The 23,557-nt window shown below is 36.7% G+C and overlaps 1 protein-coding gene across 1 annotated transcript in view; it reads right to left on the bottom strand.

Moving 5' to 3' along the window:
- Nucleotides 1–212: 212 nt before the first annotated feature.
- MINDY2 (MINDY lysine 48 deubiquitinase 2) overlaps nucleotides 213–23,557 on the bottom strand; it is a 32,775-nt gene continuing 9,430 nt past the window's right edge. The window contains 7 exon segments of the mRNA XM_039557858.1: nucleotides 213–8,044; nucleotides 9,429–9,602; nucleotides 10,572–10,745; nucleotides 18,124–18,266; nucleotides 18,730–18,832; nucleotides 19,666–19,824; nucleotides 22,371–22,435. Of these exon segments, the coding sequence (XP_039413792.1) occupies nucleotides 7,925–8,044; nucleotides 9,429–9,602; nucleotides 10,572–10,745; nucleotides 18,124–18,266; nucleotides 18,730–18,832; nucleotides 19,666–19,824; nucleotides 22,371–22,435 (938 nt within the window). The 3' untranslated portion in view covers nucleotides 213–7,924.

Genomic DNA, 23,557 nt, shown 5'->3' with positions numbered 1-23,557 from the left:
GTGCAGGTGTCTGTATTTCACTTAAAACACTAAAACAAACTAGGACAATGGGGAAAAAAACTGATTGAAAACTGCTAAGACCTTTGAATTTATCAAATATGTAAGAGCACCAGAAGTCTATCCTTTTCCAGAGTGAGTTTTTGTTGGGTTATTGTTTGTTGGGGTTTTTAAGTATATCATCCAACCTTTATTACTAGGAAAGAACTTAAATATCTAAATGAAATATTTATTTAAGCTTGTTCACTTAAATTTATTTACATACAATGAGTTTCAGAAGACTGTTAACCAAAATAAATCTCAGTTGGGTAAGACCTTGAACTAGAGAGAGGCTGTTAACCAGAGACACTATTTAAAAGGTAACAGAATTTAACAGCTTTGTGGTACACAAACAAACAGGGGTATTAAGATACAGAATTGGATTTCTCTGAAAATTATTTGTGTTCAAAATTATTTTAACAATTTACAAGGAAAATGTTATTTCCTTATAGTCTTTAAAAACACATTAATACAATATAAACAATTAAGGCTTTTAAAATGCAGAACATTCAGTAGTTGAACTTGTAGATGCCATTACAATGTTGGATAATGGTGTAACATGATGAAAAGGATTTCACTCACATACATTGGTACAAATGATACTGCATGACTAGATTTAATTGTCACGCACCTCTAAAATACAACTTAAAGAGATTTAACTTCTCCCCTCTCTTGGTAAATCCACAGTCACTTACATCAGCTTTATTTTGCATTTCCTTTAACATTATATTTAGAGATCAGGTAAACATTGGGTGACTAAAAGACTCACAGCTAAACTGCTGATTTAACACAGGACTTGCACAGTTCTGGTGGCAGCTGAAGACAGTAGTAATCTGGAAGACTTTTGGAACTTTCTTAAGATACAACAGGGTTTTGTGTGTGGGGCTTTTTAAAAACATTTTGTTGTAAAAAGACCCAGTCAAGGTAGTTAAGACAACAAATACTTGACTTAACACTGAAGAACTTGGGGCAACTTCATTCATGAAAGGGTTCATTTTTGTATGTTCTATCAGTAATTTCTTCATTAAGCTTTACATGTATGTGTAAAAGGTGATTATCACAAGTTGTACAAATAATGGCTATGCAGCTGGTGAGCAGATAAAAGGATAATTGAAAAATATTTTTAAAAACTTTGATAAGAACTTGTTTTGCTGAAAGCTGTAATACAAACCAAAACTGTGTAATTTAACATTAAAGCTCTATCAGGTTATTGTGGGGAAACTGCTGGCAGTATTTCTCACTCCCTTGTAAAGAAATTGCTGTAAGGAATTAACATAATACTGAGCAAGATGTAACAGACTTAGAATGTATTTCTGTGGCACAGGACAAGTACTTGATACTTCTATAGTTCTAAGTACTGCTACCAAAGTCGTGAGGCTCAGCCTGTAAACAGCGACTACATACTGCAAAAACACAGGGACAAAACATTCACATGTGCCATGACCTATCCAGTACAATCTGACAGCAACCTGCATTAATTGGGGGTGGTTTTGCAAGTACAAACTGTATCCAAACCAGAATCCTGCTTATTTCATCAATGTCTGTACTGTAAGTCCCTGACCAGTCATACTTTCCAGCACAATGTTACAGCACTAGTGATTTCAAGAGTTACCAAAACAGAGGTGAAGAAACCCTTGCTACAATAGGTTTGTCTCTTGAAGTCATTGTACCTATGGTCACTTTTTTAAGGGGTTCTCCAAAGTTATTTTTGCTTGCCAGTGCCTAAGAGAAAGCATGTAAGAAATCCAGAAATAGAAGCACACTGCTATAACCCGAGTATATGGAATGCAAACATGTAATTATTGCAACTACTCATGATAAAAAAAAAATGCAAAAGCTGGATTACAAGGAGTTTAAAAGTCTACAAGCAGGTTCCTTGGTTCACTGTATCTATCTGCAGTGTCTTGAAGACACTACTATGGTTTTCCAAGCAAAAGAAGGATTTTATTTCCACAGCAATACTTTTTTCTACAGTTAATACAATCAGTGGTAGTATCTACCTGTGCAATTGGCGAAAATCCCTGTATTATTACTTACTTACCTCACAGAGAACTTGGTTTCAAACTTTCAGTGTGAAGGGCTTCACTAAAACTGAATTGTAAACAAAACAGTAACTAATATAAACCAGTTTCTGGCTCTGGTTAATCTGCAATAAAAAAGCCCTAAAATTAAGAGATCTATTGATGCCCTGATACCAAAATACTAGAGAGAAAATTATCTGTTTTCATAGTTATTTTGGAGTTCCCTGTAATGAGATGACCAAACCCAAGGGTGTTCCCATTACTCAGCTGATTTAAGTTTTAAAAATAATTTAAGACACACCGGTGTTCCTTCTAATTGCAACTTTGACCTTTTCCTTGGCATGTGCCAGTAAGCAGGAACAAAAGCCCACACAAAGTTTCTGACAAAAATACAATTATCCCAGCTTTTTTGGAAACACATTCAGAAGAAATCTAAAAATGTTTAACTAGGTCAGGTGAAAATTCTCAAAACTGATTAGTATAAGCTTAACTTTGAAAAGTTACAGCTGAAGTTTTAACTCAGGAAGCCCATCCAAATTTTGCTAAAGGCTTCAACAAGGAGAGAACGTGAACTTCAAGACAGACCAAGTGTCCCATTATTTCATCCAGCTCTGTGCTGGAGAACCTCAGTTTGTCTCAGCTAAAGGCTTTGGCTCCTGAGACACTATTAGATCAATCCCCATATGCTTCACAATAGGTATCACGCTGGATGGGACCTAAACTGAAATTGGTTCAGCACTAAAGGAAGTTCAAGAGAGTAATTTAAAAAAACCAAAACAAAACTTAGCTGAGTTTGTGTCCCTGTTCACCCCCAAGATCTCTGTACATTTGGCTGAGTGTTTGACTCCATCAAACAAGCCCATTTCATTCACTTTTGGCCCCAGCAACACTGCCCCAGCACCTGCTGCCCTGAGTGCACAGCTCAGCTGGAGGGCAGCACCTCAGCTTGTGTCTACACTGATTACAGTCAGAGCAGCAGCGGCCTTTGTTTTCAGCAGTGTTACACTATTTGTAAGCACTATTTAGACTGAGCTAGCAAACATCTCAGTAACTTTGAGTGCTGAAACTTCATTGAAATTGTTCCCTAGGATTTCCCAAAAATAACACTTATTTTCTTTGCACATTTTTCTAAATGTGTCTAATTCTGTAAAGTAAAGGCAAACATGGGATCTTGGACTTCTAATGATAATTAACAAAGTATTTAAAGGTTTTAACCTTGAAAAACAAGGAATTGCCCATTTCAGCACATGAAGCTTCTCTATGAACACAAATAATCCTACAAACCAGAAAAGGAATGGGGAAGGCAGATTTCAGCAAGTTCTCTAGAGAGAACTCTCCAGCAAAGAGAGCTCAGAGTGATAGGAGCTGACATTGACCAAAACTGAACAGTGGGCAACTGACATTTAGTAAGACTATTTGGAGCTATCAGAGGATCAGCACAGCTAGTCCTGACTTTAAAGCACAGTAAGAGTGAAGAGCAGTGTGTCCAGGGAGAGACACTGCCAACCTGCCAGGAAATGAACCTGCTGGGCATTACCTAGGTGAAAAAATCCGGCCACTGCACGCTGTGCCACAGCTATTTGTGTCCAAAATAACAGCAAAATTAAGGACAAAGCCTTTAACAATCTCAAGAGGTAGCATAGGAACTTTTATGTTCCAGCCTCTCTTTCCTCCTTAGCAATCCCCTGTGGAACTTCCTCCCCATCAAAGCAGATCACAGCAGAGCTTCAATCCATTGCTTTTCTACCGGCCAAGCTGTGAATGAGAGGGAGCTGTACAGAAACACTGTGAACATCAGACAGACTCTGTGTAAATGATGTGGTTTGAGAAGGTGTCACTCACCTGTCCCAATTTTCCCACTTGACAGTAACAGTCTATTGCTAGTTATGCTTAATAAAAATGGATGTGAGGAGGTGCACTCATCAAGATGAAATGCCATTTTCAGGCCTTGCATGTGACGTTTGCTATGCCTGGACTGAAAGGTATGAATGTTTGTCAGTGTTGGATTTTTCTTGCTATGAAGGTGTTGTTTGTCATAGCACAGACGGAAAAAATAGGAGCACTCTACTGCAACCAAACTACAGCTTGTTATTTTTGCTTTTCTGTAATATGCTTTCTAATGAGGATTCTGCACCAATTAACATGCATTTTCTGAGTCACCTGTTTAATGCTGCAACCTTTAAAAATCTACTCTTATATAAAATAACCTCTTAATTCATTATGTTGTATTGAAGGATGTAGTTTGTATAGATTCTGTAATAAGCATCCTAATGCAAAGAGCTGATCCAAGCAATGAGCTGACTTTGTTACAGAACCAGTGTAGCAGGAACAAAGAAAGGTTCAGTTAAAAATATATCAGCTTTACCTTTTACTCAAGTATTTCCTGCTGAATGCACAAGAAAATTCCATTTCAAGAACTCAAAATTGCCTTTTATTACATACTGGAAAATTTTCTCAAGAGCTTGCGTATACAAGTTTGAAGAAACATGACAATAATGTGAAATACCAAGTAAGAGCCTGCCTGGCAATCCAAGGTTCCCAGCAGAGCCTGTGCTTCCCTTGGAGCTCGTGTGCCTTGAGCCACAAGAGCAGCTCTGCAAAGACACTCTGTTATTTCTTATATGAACTACATGGACAGCGGCAAAATGTAGTTTTTGTCTTGTGTTTAAGTGAATTTTCAGGAATGCTAATTTCATTCTCTGGTGTTACAACCCTCCCTTGGATCTGCTTTTCTGGGTTGCAGATTCTATGAGTGTCACAAGAAAAGTGGTGGATTTGAGCATTTACAAAGTGCCTTATAGAAAAACATTTATCTCTACGGCAGTGCTCAGATTTTTGCTAATTTTAAGAATACTTGTATGTAGTTTTTTTTATGTCACAACTATAACGCAACAACAAAAATTCTATGATTCTGTTTTCTGTGCTAGCATTTATCTAGTGGAAAACAAGTTCTACTCTACTTTTCTGGACACTTTCATATATATTATGTAGGTATTTGGAGCATGTGCATGCTAAATTGTATAAACAGATTTAAAGTATAAATCTATACCCTTTTGCCAGAACATGAGCTGGAGAAAAAAAAAGAAAAAAAGGCAAATGAAGTAGATACTGTCTTCCTGGTACTCCAAGACTGTATTGTGCAATATCATTTTCCAAGCTCACTTCATATAGATAAAAGCAATTCTGTTCAGGTTTTTTGATCCTCAGATACTGTCAGAGATACAAGCTGTGACAGGTGCTTTTGGAATGGTTACTCCCAGTAGGGCATAAATTAAGCTTCCAGATGTATTTCATTTTGGGTGTTAGGAAGCTCAACTGCTTATAACTTTTGCCACTAACAAGTTCAACTCATGCAGCCCTAGATTTCAGGAATTCTTTACCTTTTTTCCAAAGCTTCAAGACCTGTAAAGAAAAAAGGATATTAACAGAGGACTGTTTTCATAGCATGCCTTCCATCTCAAATACCCTGAAACCCTTTACTCCTTCATTGAAAGAAACTGAATTATCTGGAAGTTGTAACTTCATGATGAGCATTGCATTTAACTCTTCTTCTTCTGGGACCAAATGACAATAATTCCTTTAACTACAGTATATTAGGTTTCAGGCACATCTGTCTGAAACTGGCAATGTTACATGAATTCTTCTAATATGAGCAAGTATCTTAGGCAAAGAGATATAGTCCATAGCCACAACACCTCTATTTCTTCCAAAAGGAGTTAAAGTGGCAATACTGTCACTGAAAATAATAACAAACACTTAGCTTGACATATTTATTTTTCAAGGTCAATAAATAAATGTAAATACACAAATTTGGAAAAATCTTAGTAACAGAATGTTTTTAAACAACATTCTGGCTTAAAGTCTCTGTTATGACACTATTGGAATAGTTTCTTATCTACTTAAAGTAGCTAAGTCATTATGTTGGTGATCCTCCATCACATGAATTTGTTTGAAGAAGTTAGGCTGCTGCAAAGGAAAAAAAGACATCAACCTTTGCTCTGATGTAGAAAATTATCTGAACTGCACACATTAAGTATTAAAATTACTTCTCTGGGCATGACTTTTCTAGAGAAAGTATTTTTTAATTTACAGTTTACATATTAGAGACCTCCTACTGTTCATTACTTCATCATTATAAAATGGAAATCGTAACAAAAGTGGAAAAAAACAGAAGAGGAAAAGGCATGGAAGAAAAGTGATATAAATTGGCCCTTTAGTTAGTAAGACATTCTTCCTTTATCTAATTTTCATTCTAGGTTGGTACCAGATGTGTGTGATGACTGGTTGCCATCATTGCAGCAAGTCTGCTTGAAATAATTGTAAAGTGGCTTTTTACTGGTGGACATGCATTAGAACCCACTTTACAGACATTCTCCAAACACCTGGAAGCAGGAATATCATATTCCACCTGGTTGCCTTAGCTTGCCCAGGTTATTCTGTGTGAACACTAAGGCTTAGAGCATGGATACAGAACTTGTCCAGGAGAAGCAGCCTTTTTCAAAAGTATCTACAAATCGCTAAATAGAAATTTTTATCAAAAGGTTATGCAAGAAGGTAACTGCTATTGATTTAATGGAAGTGGAGGAAGATTTGTGGTTCCCTCAAAATTCATCAAGTGTTCTATTTCTGCATTCTATAAATACTACAAGACGCAACATGTTTATTTGGTTCCCATAAATTAGAAAAATCTGGTTTCCAAAAATTCTAAATTAGTGATTTAAAAAACAAAATATTACACCTGACCACCTTTCAAACCATCTCAGAGAGCAGCTTCAATCCTCTCTCACCCTTCAGAAGTGTGCTTTTTTAAGAATACATGATTTATAAAACAAACAAAAAAGTGTGTTTTTAACTAGAGTACACTTGCTTAAATACACAAGTGGACACATTAACGTCATGTTAAAGTTCAAGGTACTTCTGGATAAAAGGCAGATAGTTAGTTATTTTAACTCTGCATTCTTATATAGAATAATGATTATTATAGACTTTAGTTTCCTCTCATCATTCATCTATCATATGGAGAGGTCAATAAATAAAAGCTTATCTGGTCCAGTTTACCTACAAGAGGAAAAAAATAATACAAGAAAAAGAAGTTATCTATAAAATTACTTGTTTAACCCTGATAACATCTGAGTTGCCATACCCAGTTTGTAGTTGCAAGAAAAGCAAACAATATTCATCTTGCCTTTTAATAAATGCCCCATTTTTTTATGACAAATTTTTTATGCTGCCTATCAAGTCACATATTCTTGGGGCAAGAAAGCTGGCCAGGAGATGCAGTGATAGCAGTAACAAGTATAAATCTGGGTTCAAAAAAAGAACATACCAGATTCAGAAGCAAAGAAATCTGGACACACTGAGGAGGCAGTGCCCAGCTGTTATTTGGGCTCTTGTGTCGTGGAGATTACCCAGCCTAAGACACAGTTTCATACTATGGAAGCAACACAGAACTCCGTTGTGCTTGTGTACAGACTTCAGGAAAAAGCCTTACACAAAATGAATTACCTCCTTTGTTTAGAGTAGAAGATAAAATAGCTTACTAACTGATGTAATGAGTAATGGATGTCACTATGACACAGGACTTGCCATGAGTTGTGTGTTCAGCTACAAGGTGCAGTATTTCTTATGACTAACTCAAAGCACAGCCACATCCAACTGTGATTTGGAATTCCCTCTTGAGCAGCACGCGCTATGACTTTGAAGAAGTCTGTCTGATTGTAACAAAGTCATCCATCCTCTCTTGGAACATGAACAAAATCCATGGGGTAATCAGGCACAGGCGGCATGTAACAGGTTTGTCTTCCATTTTACTCCTTGTTTTTGCTTCTGAGGACATGCACTTGGCTTCAGATGGGATCCATTTTCTGTTACAAGAGAACACAGCTATTCTTCTCTTTCTCCCTCTCCTTCTCTCGAGGCTCTTTGCGTTTGCGTTCATTACTCCCGGATTGTCTTGCGCTGGCTGGAGAGGCAGCACCTTGTACCTGCTGTGTAGAGAAAATAGCATAGGGAATAAACCCAGCTGCAGATATAGCCTGAACTATTACTGTGTGGTCAATTTCACAAACAAAATGTTTAAGTATGATGCAAACCAGCAGAATTTAGGTAGGGGTTTTTGGTATACCTACTCCCGGACCTCCAAAGAACTGCATATTAACTGAAAATTAAGTCAGCTGAAAACTTATTTCAAGTCTCATGTGTCCCTTTTGTTGTGTCCACCTATTCAGATCAGTTGTTTCAATAAAATATGGTTTCAAACATTTTCTGACACTTCTGTGTTATTGTACTAGAATTTTTTTCTTAGTTTCTCTTGTAAGGACATAATCCACATTTCATTATTTGCAGAGTCAAAGTGCTGGTGTGGACAGCGAGATAGTGGTAAGGCAGCAGCTTTTTGTGACTAGAAACGCTTTAATAACTTGGCAAGGGGGTTATAAAAGAGACCACGTAAGTTTTGTTAATTCATCATCTATTACCACTGTTACCCATTCATAGTTGCAAATGAGCAGGCTCTTAATCCTGTTCAGCAGGTTCTTCAGTTCCTTCTACCTTTGGCAGCCAGTAGTAATGAATCTGTGTTTTAGGAGTAGGTACTGCTGGTTCTATCAAAGCAACAAGCAGTGCAAATAACACAGCTTTTAGCTGTCAAAATTCTTGTTTCATGCTTAACAAACTTATCAGTTAATGGTTCTGAATTGCTTCAGGCCAAACATAAAGGCTTTATATAGATTATTTCTTACGTATTTGTAAATAAAAGCAGTTCTAAAAGTCGTCAGTGGTTAAGAACTCTGTAAATCCAGATCAATATTGCCTCTTGCATAGAAGATTTAGTTAAATTGCATTTTAGCATAGACATGTGCATGAATCGGATTTTCAGAGCATTTTGAAAGCTGCTTATGGGTATGGGATGGAAAGGTGTACTGGGAGAAACTGTGAATTGCCTAATTTGGAACAACAGAATAGATTCACATGAGATCACACTCTGAATCACCTAAAAACGTACAGCAACAAACTTCTGCAAGACAAAATAAAGACATAGCTTCAACTACTATCAAAAAGTTCTTATTTGAATGCTCTTTTGCAAGTAATATAAAATTCCTGCTAGTACCATCTTTGTAACCTGACAGATTAACTCATCCCATCATTCCAAATTAAGCAGTATAAATGAAACCCTAGTTTAGACAGTTAAGCTTTTTTAAAGTATTTAAATGTTTGCAATTGCCACATCTACATGCATACTCCAACAATTGTGGCATATTCCTAAAGATTCTTATATTCACCACAGGCTAAAATACGTACAAGCACAGATGTGTCTGTGCAATTATGAACACTTTCTAAAATTTATTATAATCTGTAGTGCTGTTTTCTTACCTGGACCTGAGCAGCTGCTTGTTCTTGTTCCTGATAGTACTGAGAAGCTCTTCTGTCTTCCTCTTCCTGGAGCTTCTTTGCTAGCTCTAGATCACTGATTCCTTCTGGGATCTGTTCCCAGTTAATCTCTTGATTCTGCTGCTCTTGTTGTAGAGACAATGCCATCAGATAATCCTAAACAGTACACCTGTTTATTAATGCTCTTTCACACAGAAAAGAGTCAAATAGTATCAAGTGATTCTTTCAGCATGTGCAGCTACACAGTACCATCACTTTTCTCCCAGCCTTATCTTCAAATGGAGAACACGAATTTGTTTCAGAACCTGTCCATAACCTCAGCTGCAGAAAGGCTGAGAACAGCTACTTTACATGTCTACTTTCACAGTGCCTAAGTTGCAGCACAGAAAACACAAAAACTAATTAAAAATTTTGCTTTCAGGTTTAAATTCCGTTACCTGGACAGCAGCATATTATCTTTGTCAGATTTTTATTCTGAGAGAGAGATGCAGTGCTTCAACTTATTAATAAGAATCTTACTCATTTTTCCCCAGTATTTAAAAAATATTCATGGTGATTATTATAAACTTGTTCAGAATGTAAGATTTCCAAGGAATGTGGTCTTGCTCTGTGCTTATGCATTAACTGGTACAACTCAGCTCCACCTCAGACATGACTTCTGCAAACTGTGTGTCTCATTAAGAATAATAAACACCCACCATGACACACAGTCTGCTGTGGGGCTTGTCCTACTTTCAGCCAAATGGGCAGCAGAAGGCAAAGTTCAGCTACAACAATCTTAATGAGCTGAAGAGAGTTTGTCATGTAGGAAGAAATTCCACAGTCTGCTTCTGTTTCCTTATACAAGGCAGAGGTGCCATTTCACCTGAGTGAGGACTGTGCAGAAGTGGATTCTGAGAGATTAAAATCCCATTTTCCAAACTACTCAGTTAGTCTTACTTTTCCTTCCTCAAAACCATATTAATACTTTCAAGTGGCACTTTTGGGAACCCCAATCTAATTATCTAAAGGAGTTTTATAGTCCCACATATGCATGAATATACACACATACACGTCTGTGGAATTATACATAAATGTGACTAAAAATCAGTACTAACTTACAATGGAAAGGCAGAAATCCAGTACCTGATCTATTTGATCCTGCTGCCCTCTGTAGACAGTTTCAGGGTCTGATGGAGGCCGCAGGTGGAATTCAGAGTCACAGAAATTCCCGTCACCATCCACATTGTGTAAGCTTTCCCACACAACCTTCTCTTCTGTAAGAAAGCCCTGGTCTGTCACCAGCAGATAAAGCTGACCCTATACAGAAGAACAAGGAAAACTTGTTAAACTAAAAAAATTACTTTTTACAATCTAAGTAGCAAAAATGATACAAACGTTGCATTCCACTACAACATTCATTTAGAGTTTTTAGCAAGTTTAATAATGAAGTAAATTAGCATACAGCATTAAACCACCAGATACTAGCATTCACTGCTAAATTAACAGCCACACAATTTCTGCATTCCATCTTGCAACTCTTTATTCTTAATGAAAGTTCACATTGACTAGAAATTAATATAAAACATGAATATATATATGAATGACTATATTGATATATATCAAGCTATATACCTTGATAGCTCTTTGGAAACACAACTAAGAAGTAGACTTAAAAATTCCCAACGAACTCTTTAAATCCCAGAAGCAATCATATTAAATTCCAAAGGCAAGATACAGAGACAAAGATGATCTTTCCAAACAATCCAAGAGGCATTAACCTCAAAATGGCCACATCTCAGACTTCATGTTTCATAATGAGTTTTGATGGAATTTGAGATCTGTGTCAATTGAAAGCTCTAAATTTAAGATTCTTTCTATCACTTATCACCAATAACTGCTTTTGTTGGCATTTTAGTGTTTTTACAGTTCCTTAAGGCCAAATTTCTTGATTTCAGAGTCTGAAATTATAAAATGGGCTGGCCTGGAGTGAAGGAGACAATGCTAACAAGTGCAAATACCAAGGTACTGGAAGGATGAAATGTAAGCTTAGGCTGAAGGAGTGGGAGAGGAGCTGAAATCAAAGGGAAATTACCGAAGTAGGCCCTAAGTAAAAGGAGATGGTGCTGCGCATCTGAGGGACAGCAAAGCAGCACAAAATACCCCTATTTAAACTTCCATTTAAATCAATCCATTTATCTCATCCTACCCTTTTTATCATGTTTTTAGAATTATACTCCAAATCAAGAATGTTGTTACTGACCACACAGCACATTAAGACTGAAGCTTCCATTAATATTTACTGAATGATCAGACACTCAATACAAAACTTGTAGCAGTGGTTTAGCTGTAAAAATCAAAGCAGTTTATTGTGACAGACACAAAAATTTGCTATTTGTATTCCAGCAGCACACAAAGGGTTCTCAAAGATTGCTGTACTAAAGTTGTACCAAAGCGAGAGACAGATCCTGTTCTAATGATTTCTAAGGCTAAACAGGCAAGAAATGGAAACATTGTCCACATTCAACACATACAGAACAAGCTCCCTGACTTCTCTGAAGTCATTAAATGACTGTCTAAGGGAGATGCTGAAATTCCAATCAGATCTCGTCAATCCCACTCTGTTTACAGCCACCCCTCCTGGGGCTGGGAGGTCACTTGATGTAATCAAGATATTATTTGAAGATTCACATGCAGCAACTATTCCAATATTACCTAATACCATAACATGCACTTATACACAAGGCCAAACAGAATGGACAAAAAGCCCAAACCAAAGCCGAACAGGTAACAAACACTACTGTACATTCAAGCTTTGGAATGGGAGATAACCAGCACAGGGGGGCTAACCAGACATAAATACAAGTGTCAGCAACAAGTCTGATCACATACCATGATCTAAGAAATCATCTTTCCCTTGGAAACCTGCCTAAGAACTGAATGATACTCCTGACACCTAAAAATTACCCAAAGAAAATAATATGAAGTAATTTCACAGTATTTCCAGTTTGCGCAGAATACCTATTTCATAGTATTTTGTATATAAAAAGTCTTCAAAAAGATGTAAAAAAAAAAAACCACCCAGAATTTTTAGGATAACATGTATTTGAACTTTTAAGTTTTATTTTGAACAGTACATTGACTCAAAACCTAAAAAACAGGGTGGTGTGTGTGCCTCTCAGGTGTTCCTCTATTATGCCATACATTTTTTACAGCCCATAAACTGTGTAGCTTAATAATAATACTGAAATAGGAAAACTAATATTTTCATAATCTCCAAACTATTATAAGCTTAATTTTTCCACACACAAATATTAAGGTATATCATTGCCTTTATGGAATTAGAATCTAGTATCTGTCATCTAACGATGGATTAAAGCTAACACTTGTTTGAAATAGAAACCTGTTTCAAATCTTAAATAAAATTTATATTCTTACATTGTAAGAATTTCTCAGTTGAACACTGTAAAAATGTCACATTAAATAATAAAAAATAAATGTAACACAGCTCCCTAATGAAGCAATAAAATGCATTACTTATCACCACATTACCTAAACACCACCACTGCAATTCCAACGCCAATTGCATAGCTTAAAACATTCTGCTTTACTTGAACAAGCTTAGCAAACCAACAAACACAGGCTCCCTAGTACCTGATAAGAGAGAGAGAGTTCCTGTTTACATTACTGGAGTAAAAGAACAATGGGAAATCACAGCTCAGCGATCCAAAGTCACCTTTCCCTTGTTTTTTACCAAGTTCTCTGATCTCTACATCATATTAGTATAATTAAATTGAATTCTGCAAAAAAAACAAACAAACCAAAACAACCAGGACCCTTCACAATATTGCTAATATTCATGGCACTTTTGTCAGTAATTTCATATATAAAGTAAGAGGTGTTGGCTCTCTTGCTATGAGCTGTAATGTAGCCTCTCATCATGGTTTTGTTCCTTCTACTTGCAACAAGAAAATAGAGGCCCTATCTACAGGCTGGCTTTGTAGGCTCAGTTTTAATACCAGGCATGTTCTCTTCCCTACGCTAAAGGCACCTTCACTGGCACACCCGGATTCCAGCAAGGAGACCCTGTGATCCAAGAAAAGCCTTTTATCCTCTGACCTTCATGCTGCCTCTGAGCTGGAGCTGCACGGAGCAAGGCCATGCCTGGTGCCAGGCAGCGGCCGCCCTTCCCAGGCACTCGCCAGCTCCCGGGCTGGGTCCGGCTGTCAGGGACAGGGACACGAGGGACAGCGACACAGCACCGGCCTGTGCAGCTGGGACCAGGGCACAGCTCAAAAGGCTGAGCAGCACACTGGGCTCGGGTAATGAAGGTAACCAGTGCACACAAAAATGCCTTTCAAATGCCCCTTGCCAAGAACAGTATCACACTTTATAAAATGTTTCTACCTACACAAAAATCTTAACTGGACATTTCTAAGGTATTACCAGCTTAACTTTTAGACTTGTTTTAAATGTGGAGGTTTTTTTAACAAATACCCAGTCTGATGGGTTAACACTGCCCATATACCAGCACATAACAGACAGCAAAAATATCTACTACTAACTATCGTCAATGGGGAGTAAAACAAAAAAAAACAAAGTCTCAAGTGCACAACTACTGTAGACACAGTTTACTTTAACAAAGTTATGAATAATTATTTACCCTAAGAATCACTATCTAGATATTGTAGACTAATGCCCAGATTTTACAGTTTCACATGTAAAAACCTTGAAATAAAGCTGAGGATAAAGCAAGATTATTCTCCTGAACAGGGATCTTTCAGTCTTCTGGTTTGCACAAAAAAACCAATCTCTGAAATGCACAGATGTAGGCTACAGGTGATATTTCTAGACCTCCTTTCCTTGGATAATTTCATAATCAGATTAAATTATTAAGATTAATGTTTCTAAACTACTTGTTCTAATGCCAATTACCAAGTTCCCAGCAATTTAGAAAACTGGAAAACAAAACCAAACACCTGTCCAGTAAATTCATACAGTAAAGACAAACATTTTAACCCTTATGTTTTAAATAGTATGTAAATATTCTCTTGGACTTCTGGATCAGATCCCTTCGTTTTTGTGAAGATGTTTTAAGTTGATGAGTGAGTGCTCTTTAAATTTTCTCTTAACAGTTAAAACATTCAGATATACTAATATAAAAAAGATTTTTTTAAAAGCAGATACTATTGGATTCAGCGTAACCCTCAGCATAAGAACTGTACACTTACTAAGAAATTGAAAAATAAACATGTTTTTATGCAGCTATATTCATTGTCTCTACTGTGCCAATCTTAAATGCCCAAGGAAAAAGTGCAATTACTGTTATGAAATACACTTTGTATTGGAATAAAAGTATCTGTTGAGTTCTGAAGCAGAAACACAACATTTATGAAGTAGAAAACACACATACTTAAAAATCCAAAGAGGTGTCTTGATACTTTTCAGTAAAGAACACAGGTTCTATTACAAACAAGTCTGTGGGAAAACGTTCCAACTGAACTAAGATCTTACCAAACTGATCCCCTCTTTACAGTCCTGTTTTTCCTTGATCTAGGGAATTATCATTTGATGTATTTATTATCTGCATAATGAAAAGCAAAGGCAAAAAAATAAAACCGCATTTTTAACTGCTGAAAATTATTACTGTATAATCACATGAGCCAAGACTATGAGTATGCAATCAAAGGGACAGGAAGTAAGAAAAATGACTACTTGGGCAAATGGACAAGGTATTGAAATCCAAGTCCTTTCACTAAAATACCAGCCTTAAAAAACCCACACTGAACTTAAAAGATATCCCCAGTGTACAACTCATTGTATCAGCTGTACATTAAAGGTGCCAAATAAAAGTTGAAGCATTAGCTTAATTAGAATAATAATCGCTAATTACTCAAAGTGTGTTTCTAAAAATATACCAATTTTATTACATGGACATAACTTATTAAGTGTGTAATTCCCTTTTAATTAACTCGGCAGCTGCTTTATTTACAGGTTTCCATGTATTGATTTGGAGGGGAAAGAGGGAAAGGCAGTATCAGAGAAAGACAAAATACTTGCATTGTTCTTGCTCTAGAAGATCTACACCTCCATTTTCCCTGGCATATGTTGTGTCTCCAGTTTTCCCAACTGATGGACTTTTCTCCATAGTCCAGCTACTGCTGACTACTGCTCAAACTGTGAGGAAACTGCATCTGCAGAGTGAGCATTAAACCCAGTAGATGGAAAGTGAAGCAGTTGAAAAAAATCTCAGCTCTGTAGTAACAATGCATTTGGCACTCACAGAGTATCCTGGAGGTCCAAAAATTTCTGGATAGCTGATCTTGGCTAAAAGACCACGTTAAGTCTATCTCTGACTTGATATGAAAGACCCCCTAGTCATACAGCTACTGCAAACAGCCGGGTAGGTTAGAAGCAGACAGAAGAGTTACTGCTGGCCATTAAACACCAATTTTAAAATTCTTTTCTGTCTTTATTAAAACAAGTTTCTTGATATCTCAAATTCTGTCATGTACCACTCACCAGAAATCCAAACCAAAATGAACACTGCTTACAAGCAATAACTTCAGGAACTAAACCATGTAGATAACATGGAAATTAAACACTAACTACATGGGAGGTCCCCATAGTGACTGTGAAAAACAAGAATAATGGCCTCTATTTCAAAACTCAGCATTTCAGAATTCTAAGACTTCTCAAAAAGCACAAGCTGAAAACCACTGTGACTCAGTAGCAGCAAACCTTAAATATACAAACAAATAACACTCTTCTTCAAATATTTTAACTTTGTATTTCTTAGAACCTGGATTTAGTTCTTACAGGTAAAAGTCAAGATACAGATTTTTACTCACTGCCTTAAACTGTTCTGTATTATTACTGTTGGTTAAGGATATTTAACTGATTGAAACATTGCGTTTTATTTCTATAAGGAAAAAGGATCTCAACTGAGAAGTACATGTTTACAAGTACGACGCTGATAAAGCACAGACAAACACACACCAGGTTCTGGCCTTCTATCTAAATACTGGGCTGCAAAAGACTACAAACAGTCTGTGTTTTATAAAACTAATCTGTATTTATAATCCACAGGTCAAAGTGATACTCAGTGACTATATTTAACATAAATAATATTTTAGATTTTAGAGGCTTTAATAATAACACAAAAATGCATTATTTCCAGGAAGATTTATGTATGTTATCTGGAACATCCTTTAAACAAAGTAAAAGAGGTATCCTGCACTTCTAGGTACCATTTGTATGCAGAAAGTACAGCTGTGCTTTTACTTAGTATTTTCTTTTTTGAAACCAAACTGTTTTGAGGTTGGGGTTTGTTCTTCCCTCCCCACTCCATAATGAAAGCATAAAACAATGTACAGGCTTGCTTCACGAGCTACTACCAGCTAATCCAAGAACTAAATTTAGAAAAGCAGAGAGGAGAAAAACTATAAAGTTTTGATTTAAATGAGCTGCATCAGGAAGTGTAATATTTGACCACAAACAGATACATTTCATAGCTTTTGGTTATTTAAATGGAGGAAGGGAGGAGAAAGATCCTTTTACTTGCCCTACTGCTGTAAGAGAGTGGCATTATAGACAGATTTAAAACAGATGTCAGATGTACTCTAATCAGAAAACCAAATGTGTTACCTGCTTGTAGAGTTAATTATTATTTATCAGGACTGTTCAGACCTTTAGCTCAGCTTATGAGTAGTTACTCAAAACTCCAAAAATTAGCATTGACAGTTAATATTAACAGGGGGAGGAAAAAAGGACTAGTAGTGACAAATTAAAGTGTCATTCACATGAGGTATATAACATTATCATATAATGGCAAAACCAGTGGTTTCTTAATCTTTTTGCATGTTACACACCTCTTTTTTTTTTCTTTTATTACCATTATTCATAAGTACAAGCGTACATGAAATTGAAGTCTTATTAAATAACAGATAACCAAAACAGAATTTTAAGTTCTATACAAAGGTAAAAACTCATACACTACCATCCTAGCAAAGTAAAGTTGTTTTAGCATGAGGATGCTCCATAAATGAATGTAAACTTGCCAAGCCAGATTCTCCATTCCATGGAGGAAGGAGTCCCAGCAGCACGAACCAAGCTGACACTTGCTTTTTGTATCCTGGAATACTCCTTTCACAATTGCCACCATTTTGCTTCCCCAGATTCAGATTAAAAAAAAATAAAAAAATAAAAAAAAAAACCCCTCTCTTCCCTAACAAAGGGAACCAATTACTGTAGCTCATCTCAACTTCTCCCAGCATTTGGGATTTTGAACACGGACCTATTCATCTACTGGTCCAAATGTAATGCAAACTTTTAGATCCTCAGAAACAAGAAATTAATTAAATGAACCATATCATGGCAACCACAAACTCCAAGAAAATTCAAGCCATGTAAGAAGTGTATGTAACTATACATAACCACAAAGAGTTAACACAGGGAGCAAACTGAACATAAAGGGAAAGGCTACAAGAAGATTTAACGTAGTAATGGATCCCAGTGTCTAAACCACTGTAATCAATATTTCCCAAGTAATATTTGCTACAGACCTTACATTCACTGTAAGCAATATTTACATATAACAACCTGGAATTTAATTCTATTTCAAGACAGTGAAAAACCATGATTTGCTTTGAAAAGAGCACACAAAACCCAACAATAAATACAAAAATGTTGAATGTACCTTGTATTTGGTCATGGTGCTAAAATGGTTGTTCCTGAAGAACACACAAAGCTCTCCCTCCTGGACAGCTGAAGTCAACTCACACAATCCATGGTATGTCAATTGTGTAGCTGTGTTATTTAGAAACTGCTCAGCTACAAACCCTACAAAAGCAACACATACTGTTATGTGTGTCTATTACACATTCGCTAATGTAAGACCTGGTAACAATAGTAGTATTTTTCCTATGTCCCCCCTACATAGATGTCCCCAGATTTCCACAAGTCTTAGGGAACACATTCAGAGAGGGCACAACAAGTTTGAAAGTTCTAAAACCACAGCATTGTAGACAACCCTTCTCATGTTCAGAAACGCTATATCCACTTCTAGCACTACTAATGTTTTATCTTGTTTTAATGGAGTATATAATTCATATTCCAATTACAGGAGATAATACATAGCTAAGTTGAAATCTGAATGCTGCCCAGGGAAAGCACCACACAGACATCAGCACACAGAATGCAGCTCTTCCCACTTTTATGTCTACTCAGCATGACCCACATGGAAAATATGTGACTTAGTTGGTAGGGCACATACTTTGATAAAACACAGTAAAACATCACCCACCTTCACTAACCAGTTCACTGTTGTCTGACTGCTTACAAGAAATTATCTTCTCCACCAGCTGATTGTAACTGCAGTTACCAACTGCTTTTACTATGTCCGCAACCTGCAGCAGGAAGGAACAACACGGAGAATTTACCTTTGGGAAGAACAGAACACAACTGCAAGCCAGTGGCAATCATGAAGAAGACAGTAAGAATTCAATAAAGATAGAGTGTTAACCCCTTAAAAAATCGAGGCCAAAAAGTTTTAGCCCAGAGTGCTACACATTTTGCTACCTCAGACCCTGTTTTAAATCCTTGAGTTAACCCTTCGCATCAAAAGCTAAAGCAGAAGGAGAACAGGGCATGAGTTAGATCAGCTGGGCCAGGGTAAGAGAACAGCAACTCTCACCAGCAAGGCATGAAAAGAAAAAGTCTTAGGCATTATTATTCCAGCCAAACTCACCAGTTTCCCGCTAAGTTAACAGTATCACTGTATTGTTTATTAAATAATATAATTAAAAATAAATTACATGTTTGCTAAAGATGCAGTTCTCTCCAACCAGTTCCATCCACCTCATTTCTCAATAGCAGTGACTAATAAATCAGAATTAAAAAAAGGAGGAAAGTAACTTCGTTATTCCTTCCAAGTGTTCTCTAACAAGCTTTCAAAAATGACACCATATCTGGGGCAACTTGCTACTTCCCTGAGAAAAACAATTCTCCTTTACAGAGTCATAGAAGGCTTTTAAAGTAGTTTGACTATAGACCCAGGCTCTGCAAAGTCCCTGCACTAAAAAACACACTGTCAGTATTCACTCCTCAATTTTTCTGACTAGATTTAAAAATTTCATTACCATAATCATTACTGACTTGTTAAAATTCTAGAATATCTCCCCTCCCACCAATAACATTCAGAATAACTTTTTAAAAAAATATTTGAAACAGAGTAAATTACCTGAGGGTCCACTAACCATCCATGGTACAAGGGGATATCAAGAAGATCAAACACTATGCATTCAGGTGTGTATTCAAATACTCGAACACCTGTGAACTTCACATTGACATCCAGACCCGTCTGCAACTTATGTAGAATTGCCATTGCATCACTCATATTCTGACAACAGAAAAGAAAAAAGAACAGATGACCAAATAGAGCTTTGTACACTTGGTAGTTACTCTTGTAACCCCTCATCATTTAGTACTCATCAACTCAACACTTCAAAATAAACAAAAATTAAAAGGGTAAATTACATGAACAACTTCTATGCACATTCACGCTACACATTCTCATTGTGCCAGAAGATATTTGAAAAATAGGAATCTCCCTTCAATGACTTCTATCTTACTGCTTCTTCTTTTACACCCAGTTTTTACTTTTAGGCAGCTCTGATTGCTTTTAGGTCTGTTTCCCAAAGCCACAAGCCAGATGTTTGAAAGAAAACTGAATTATAAGGGAATCTTCAAGGGACTTTTCTTGATGTTTCTTCTCCCCTCTTAAGCCTTCCCTTACAAGTCAGGCTGAAGTACTTGTCACTACATAGTGAATGAACAAAATGATCGACACAGACCCACTTGACAACTCTAATTTCAGGGTTCAGTACTAAGAATCAGAGTGTTAATTGTTCACCACCTCTTTTCTTTCATAAAAAACCATTTTCTGTCTTATTTTGGGCATACCTTTAAATGGCCTGTAGATTCTACTGTAGAAACAAGGCATGAAAGTAGCACTTATTATAGTAGTGATCCCAATGGAATCCTAAGGAGAATTATCAAGTTATGAAGTTCCAATCACAGAAAGGAAAGATGAACCAAAGAAAACATGCTTTGTGAGACAGTTATCTTGAACCAACAGATAAAAAAAAAAAATTTCTGACATGCAGGAAAAAGAATCTTCCACTAAGTGAGAAAAGCCCACAAAGAGTACAATTAGAAAGTCTTTGCAAAATATTCGGGGAAACTGAGGGACTTTTTTGTTTGTTTGGAGGTTTTTGGGGTTTGCAACATTCTGTTGCTTAAGAGGAATTCAGGCTCACAACAGTGGGAAAATAGCATGACAAAGACCAGAAATACAGATAGGACAGGAGATGGAGACCGAAAGATTCACAGACTATAACCACTGACGGCTAAAGACAGTTGCTTCTGTTGTCTTCTGATCAGAATCTGCACTTGAGCATGGCTGCTGTAAATGAGAGTTTTAATGCTTGTAGCCTTTTAACTGCACTGTTCTGTCAAGTTTCCATGACCAGGAAAGTAACAGGTCCCACTACCTTACTACACGTTGCTTCATCCTACTGACAACTTTGCTATGTCACAAGGTCTAGAATTTAGCAAGACTTTGAAGTAATTCTAAAAACTGGCTTCAACTTTTAAGTTTTTATAATTTTAAAAGCAAACCAAACCACCTTAACAAGTGCATGTCATTAGTAGGGACCAGATATCAAACATAAAAACCTGTCTGAGATGTTTTGAAAGAAATTTTGCCATAATCTTACTCGGCTAAATGAATAAGAAGTCCGTAGTAAGCCAGCACTAGCCATCCACAAATTCAGATCATACATCTACAGACAATAGTTGCATTTATTTTGTAATGTTTACTTTGTAAACAAAGCAGGATTACATCAAACAGACCAGAAAACCACAGAAGTTTCTCACTACAATTTCAACATCATCACTTCTACTTTAGCTATTTTGGAACCTTCAAAACAACTTAGAAGATTTCTAGAACAGAAGGCTTCTTTGAAATTACACAGTTAAAAACTTAAGGTATGTGACATTTATGTAGTAAACCCATATATTTGAACATAAGAAAGCTATAGAGGTTGTACTTTCACCAGGCATAATAGTTTTCATCACCCTCCTGTAAGTTGATTATAGCTATAACCTTCTACAGCACAGAACTGTGCAGAAAAAAATAGCCAGTTTTGTTATTACAAAAGTAATTCCTATTATCTGATACAAATCAATCTCAAGTTACTTGATTTGGTTTTCAACACTGAATGAGAGCAAGAAAAAATGACCTAAGAATAAACAGAACTACCTCAAAACCTTATACCTATTAAAAAATTCAAAATCACTTTTCCATGAGTAACCAGACAGAGCTTGGAAAATATATACTAAATCAATATTTTTTAAAATAATAGCATTATCTTTAGTATAGAAAGACTTCTGTGATGACATACAAATAGTGGCTAATGCAAATAATATTGCCTTTCATAACATGGCATCAACCTTTTTTTGTCCATCACAATGAAGAACAAAGATCTCTCTCTCTTACTCAGTTTACATCCTCAGAGAAACTCTGGCAGGCACCACAGAACAGAGCACACTGAAGGACATGTAACAGAAGACTTCAAAAAGCAACCACTCTGTTATATACTTTTATTAGTACCTTTGTGTTACAGTTCCTCAATAAAAGCCAATTACTTCATTACGCTCATAACAGGAAAAAAATAAAAAAGTCTTGTGTTAATAGATACTGAGTTTTTCTTCACTAATAGCACATATATAAAAATGATACTCTACATCAAGCCCAGAAAAAAGCAAACTACAAACAATGGTCTGTATGCTTCTCGTTTTTAACAAGGTGACAAACCCTAGGTGAGGAACGCAGTTTTAGTTTCTTCAGACATAAGCAACTGTATCTTAGGAGCAGTTCCTTACCTGCTCATAATTAAGTCGCTGAATTTCAGATATCTCTTTAGGTTTTGCGTCAAGAATGTAGTCTCCTAAAAGAAAGCAAAAATGAAATTAAATTTATTCCACAATCAAAGCTTCAACATTTCTATGAATACTTCTGACTGAAGCTGACTGATAATAAATACCACAACTCCACAACTGAAGTTTTCTACCAAATTAATGATATCACATTGTTTTCTAAACTGAATTATAATTATGGAGTAAAATATGAATATAAAAAACATAGTTAGATAATATTAAGAAATAAAATTCAGATGGCCAACACTGTTACTAAAATAACATTTCATCATCTCTTGGGGTACCATACCAATCTCTTCATTATTCAAAAACTGACTTCCCTCTGTGCTTCAGCTGAAAAGTATAAAAAGGTCAAACTGTTCACAGTAAGGTATGTAATTCTGTACACAATCAAAAAGGCAACCACTTATCCCAACTGATACTGTAAATGTTTTGCCATGTTTTATACACCAGCAATTCTATAAAACTTGTGCTGGTTTTGCGTGGGGTATAGTTAACTTTCTCCTCAGTGGCTGGTATGGGGCTGTGCTTTGGATTTGTGCTGAACACAGTGGTGGTAGTAGAGAGATGTTTTTTGTTATTGCTCAGCAGGGCTCACACAGACCCAAGGCCTTTCCCGCTTTTCGCAGGGCCACGCTGGTGAGGGCTGAGGATGCACGGGAGGTTATGAGGAGACAGAGCCAGGACAGGTGACCCCCACTGACCATAGGGATGTTCCAGACCACACGACATCCTGCCCAGTATATAAAGCGGAAGGAAGAAGGAGGAAGGGGGAACACTTGGAGTGATGGTGTTTTTCTTCCCAAGTCACCGCATGTGACAGGGCCCTACCCTCCTGGGGATGGCTGAACACCTGCCCGCCTGCAGGAAGCAGTGAATTAATTCCCTGTTTTGCTCTGCTTTTCCGATTAATCTGTCTTTAACTCACCCCACAGGTTTTCTGCCTTTTACCTTTCCCATTCTCTCCCTGATTTCACTGGTAGGGGAGTGAGCAAGAGGCTGCCTAGGCTTAAACCACAACACTTGTATTCCACCTTTGTCTACAACACAAAGGTAATAAATTAGTTAACAGTTAATCAACATGCTGAGGGTCAAGATTTATAACATCTTTAGAGGCTACTATCCACTTTTGA

This window comes from Corvus cornix, chromosome 10, assembly GCF_000738735.6.
Source record: "Corvus cornix cornix isolate S_Up_H32 chromosome 10, ASM73873v5, whole genome shotgun sequence".
NCBI classification, from domain to species: Eukaryota; Metazoa; Chordata; class Aves; order Passeriformes; family Corvidae; genus Corvus; species Corvus cornix.
This window is presented reverse-complemented; position numbering and strand designations above follow the sequence as displayed.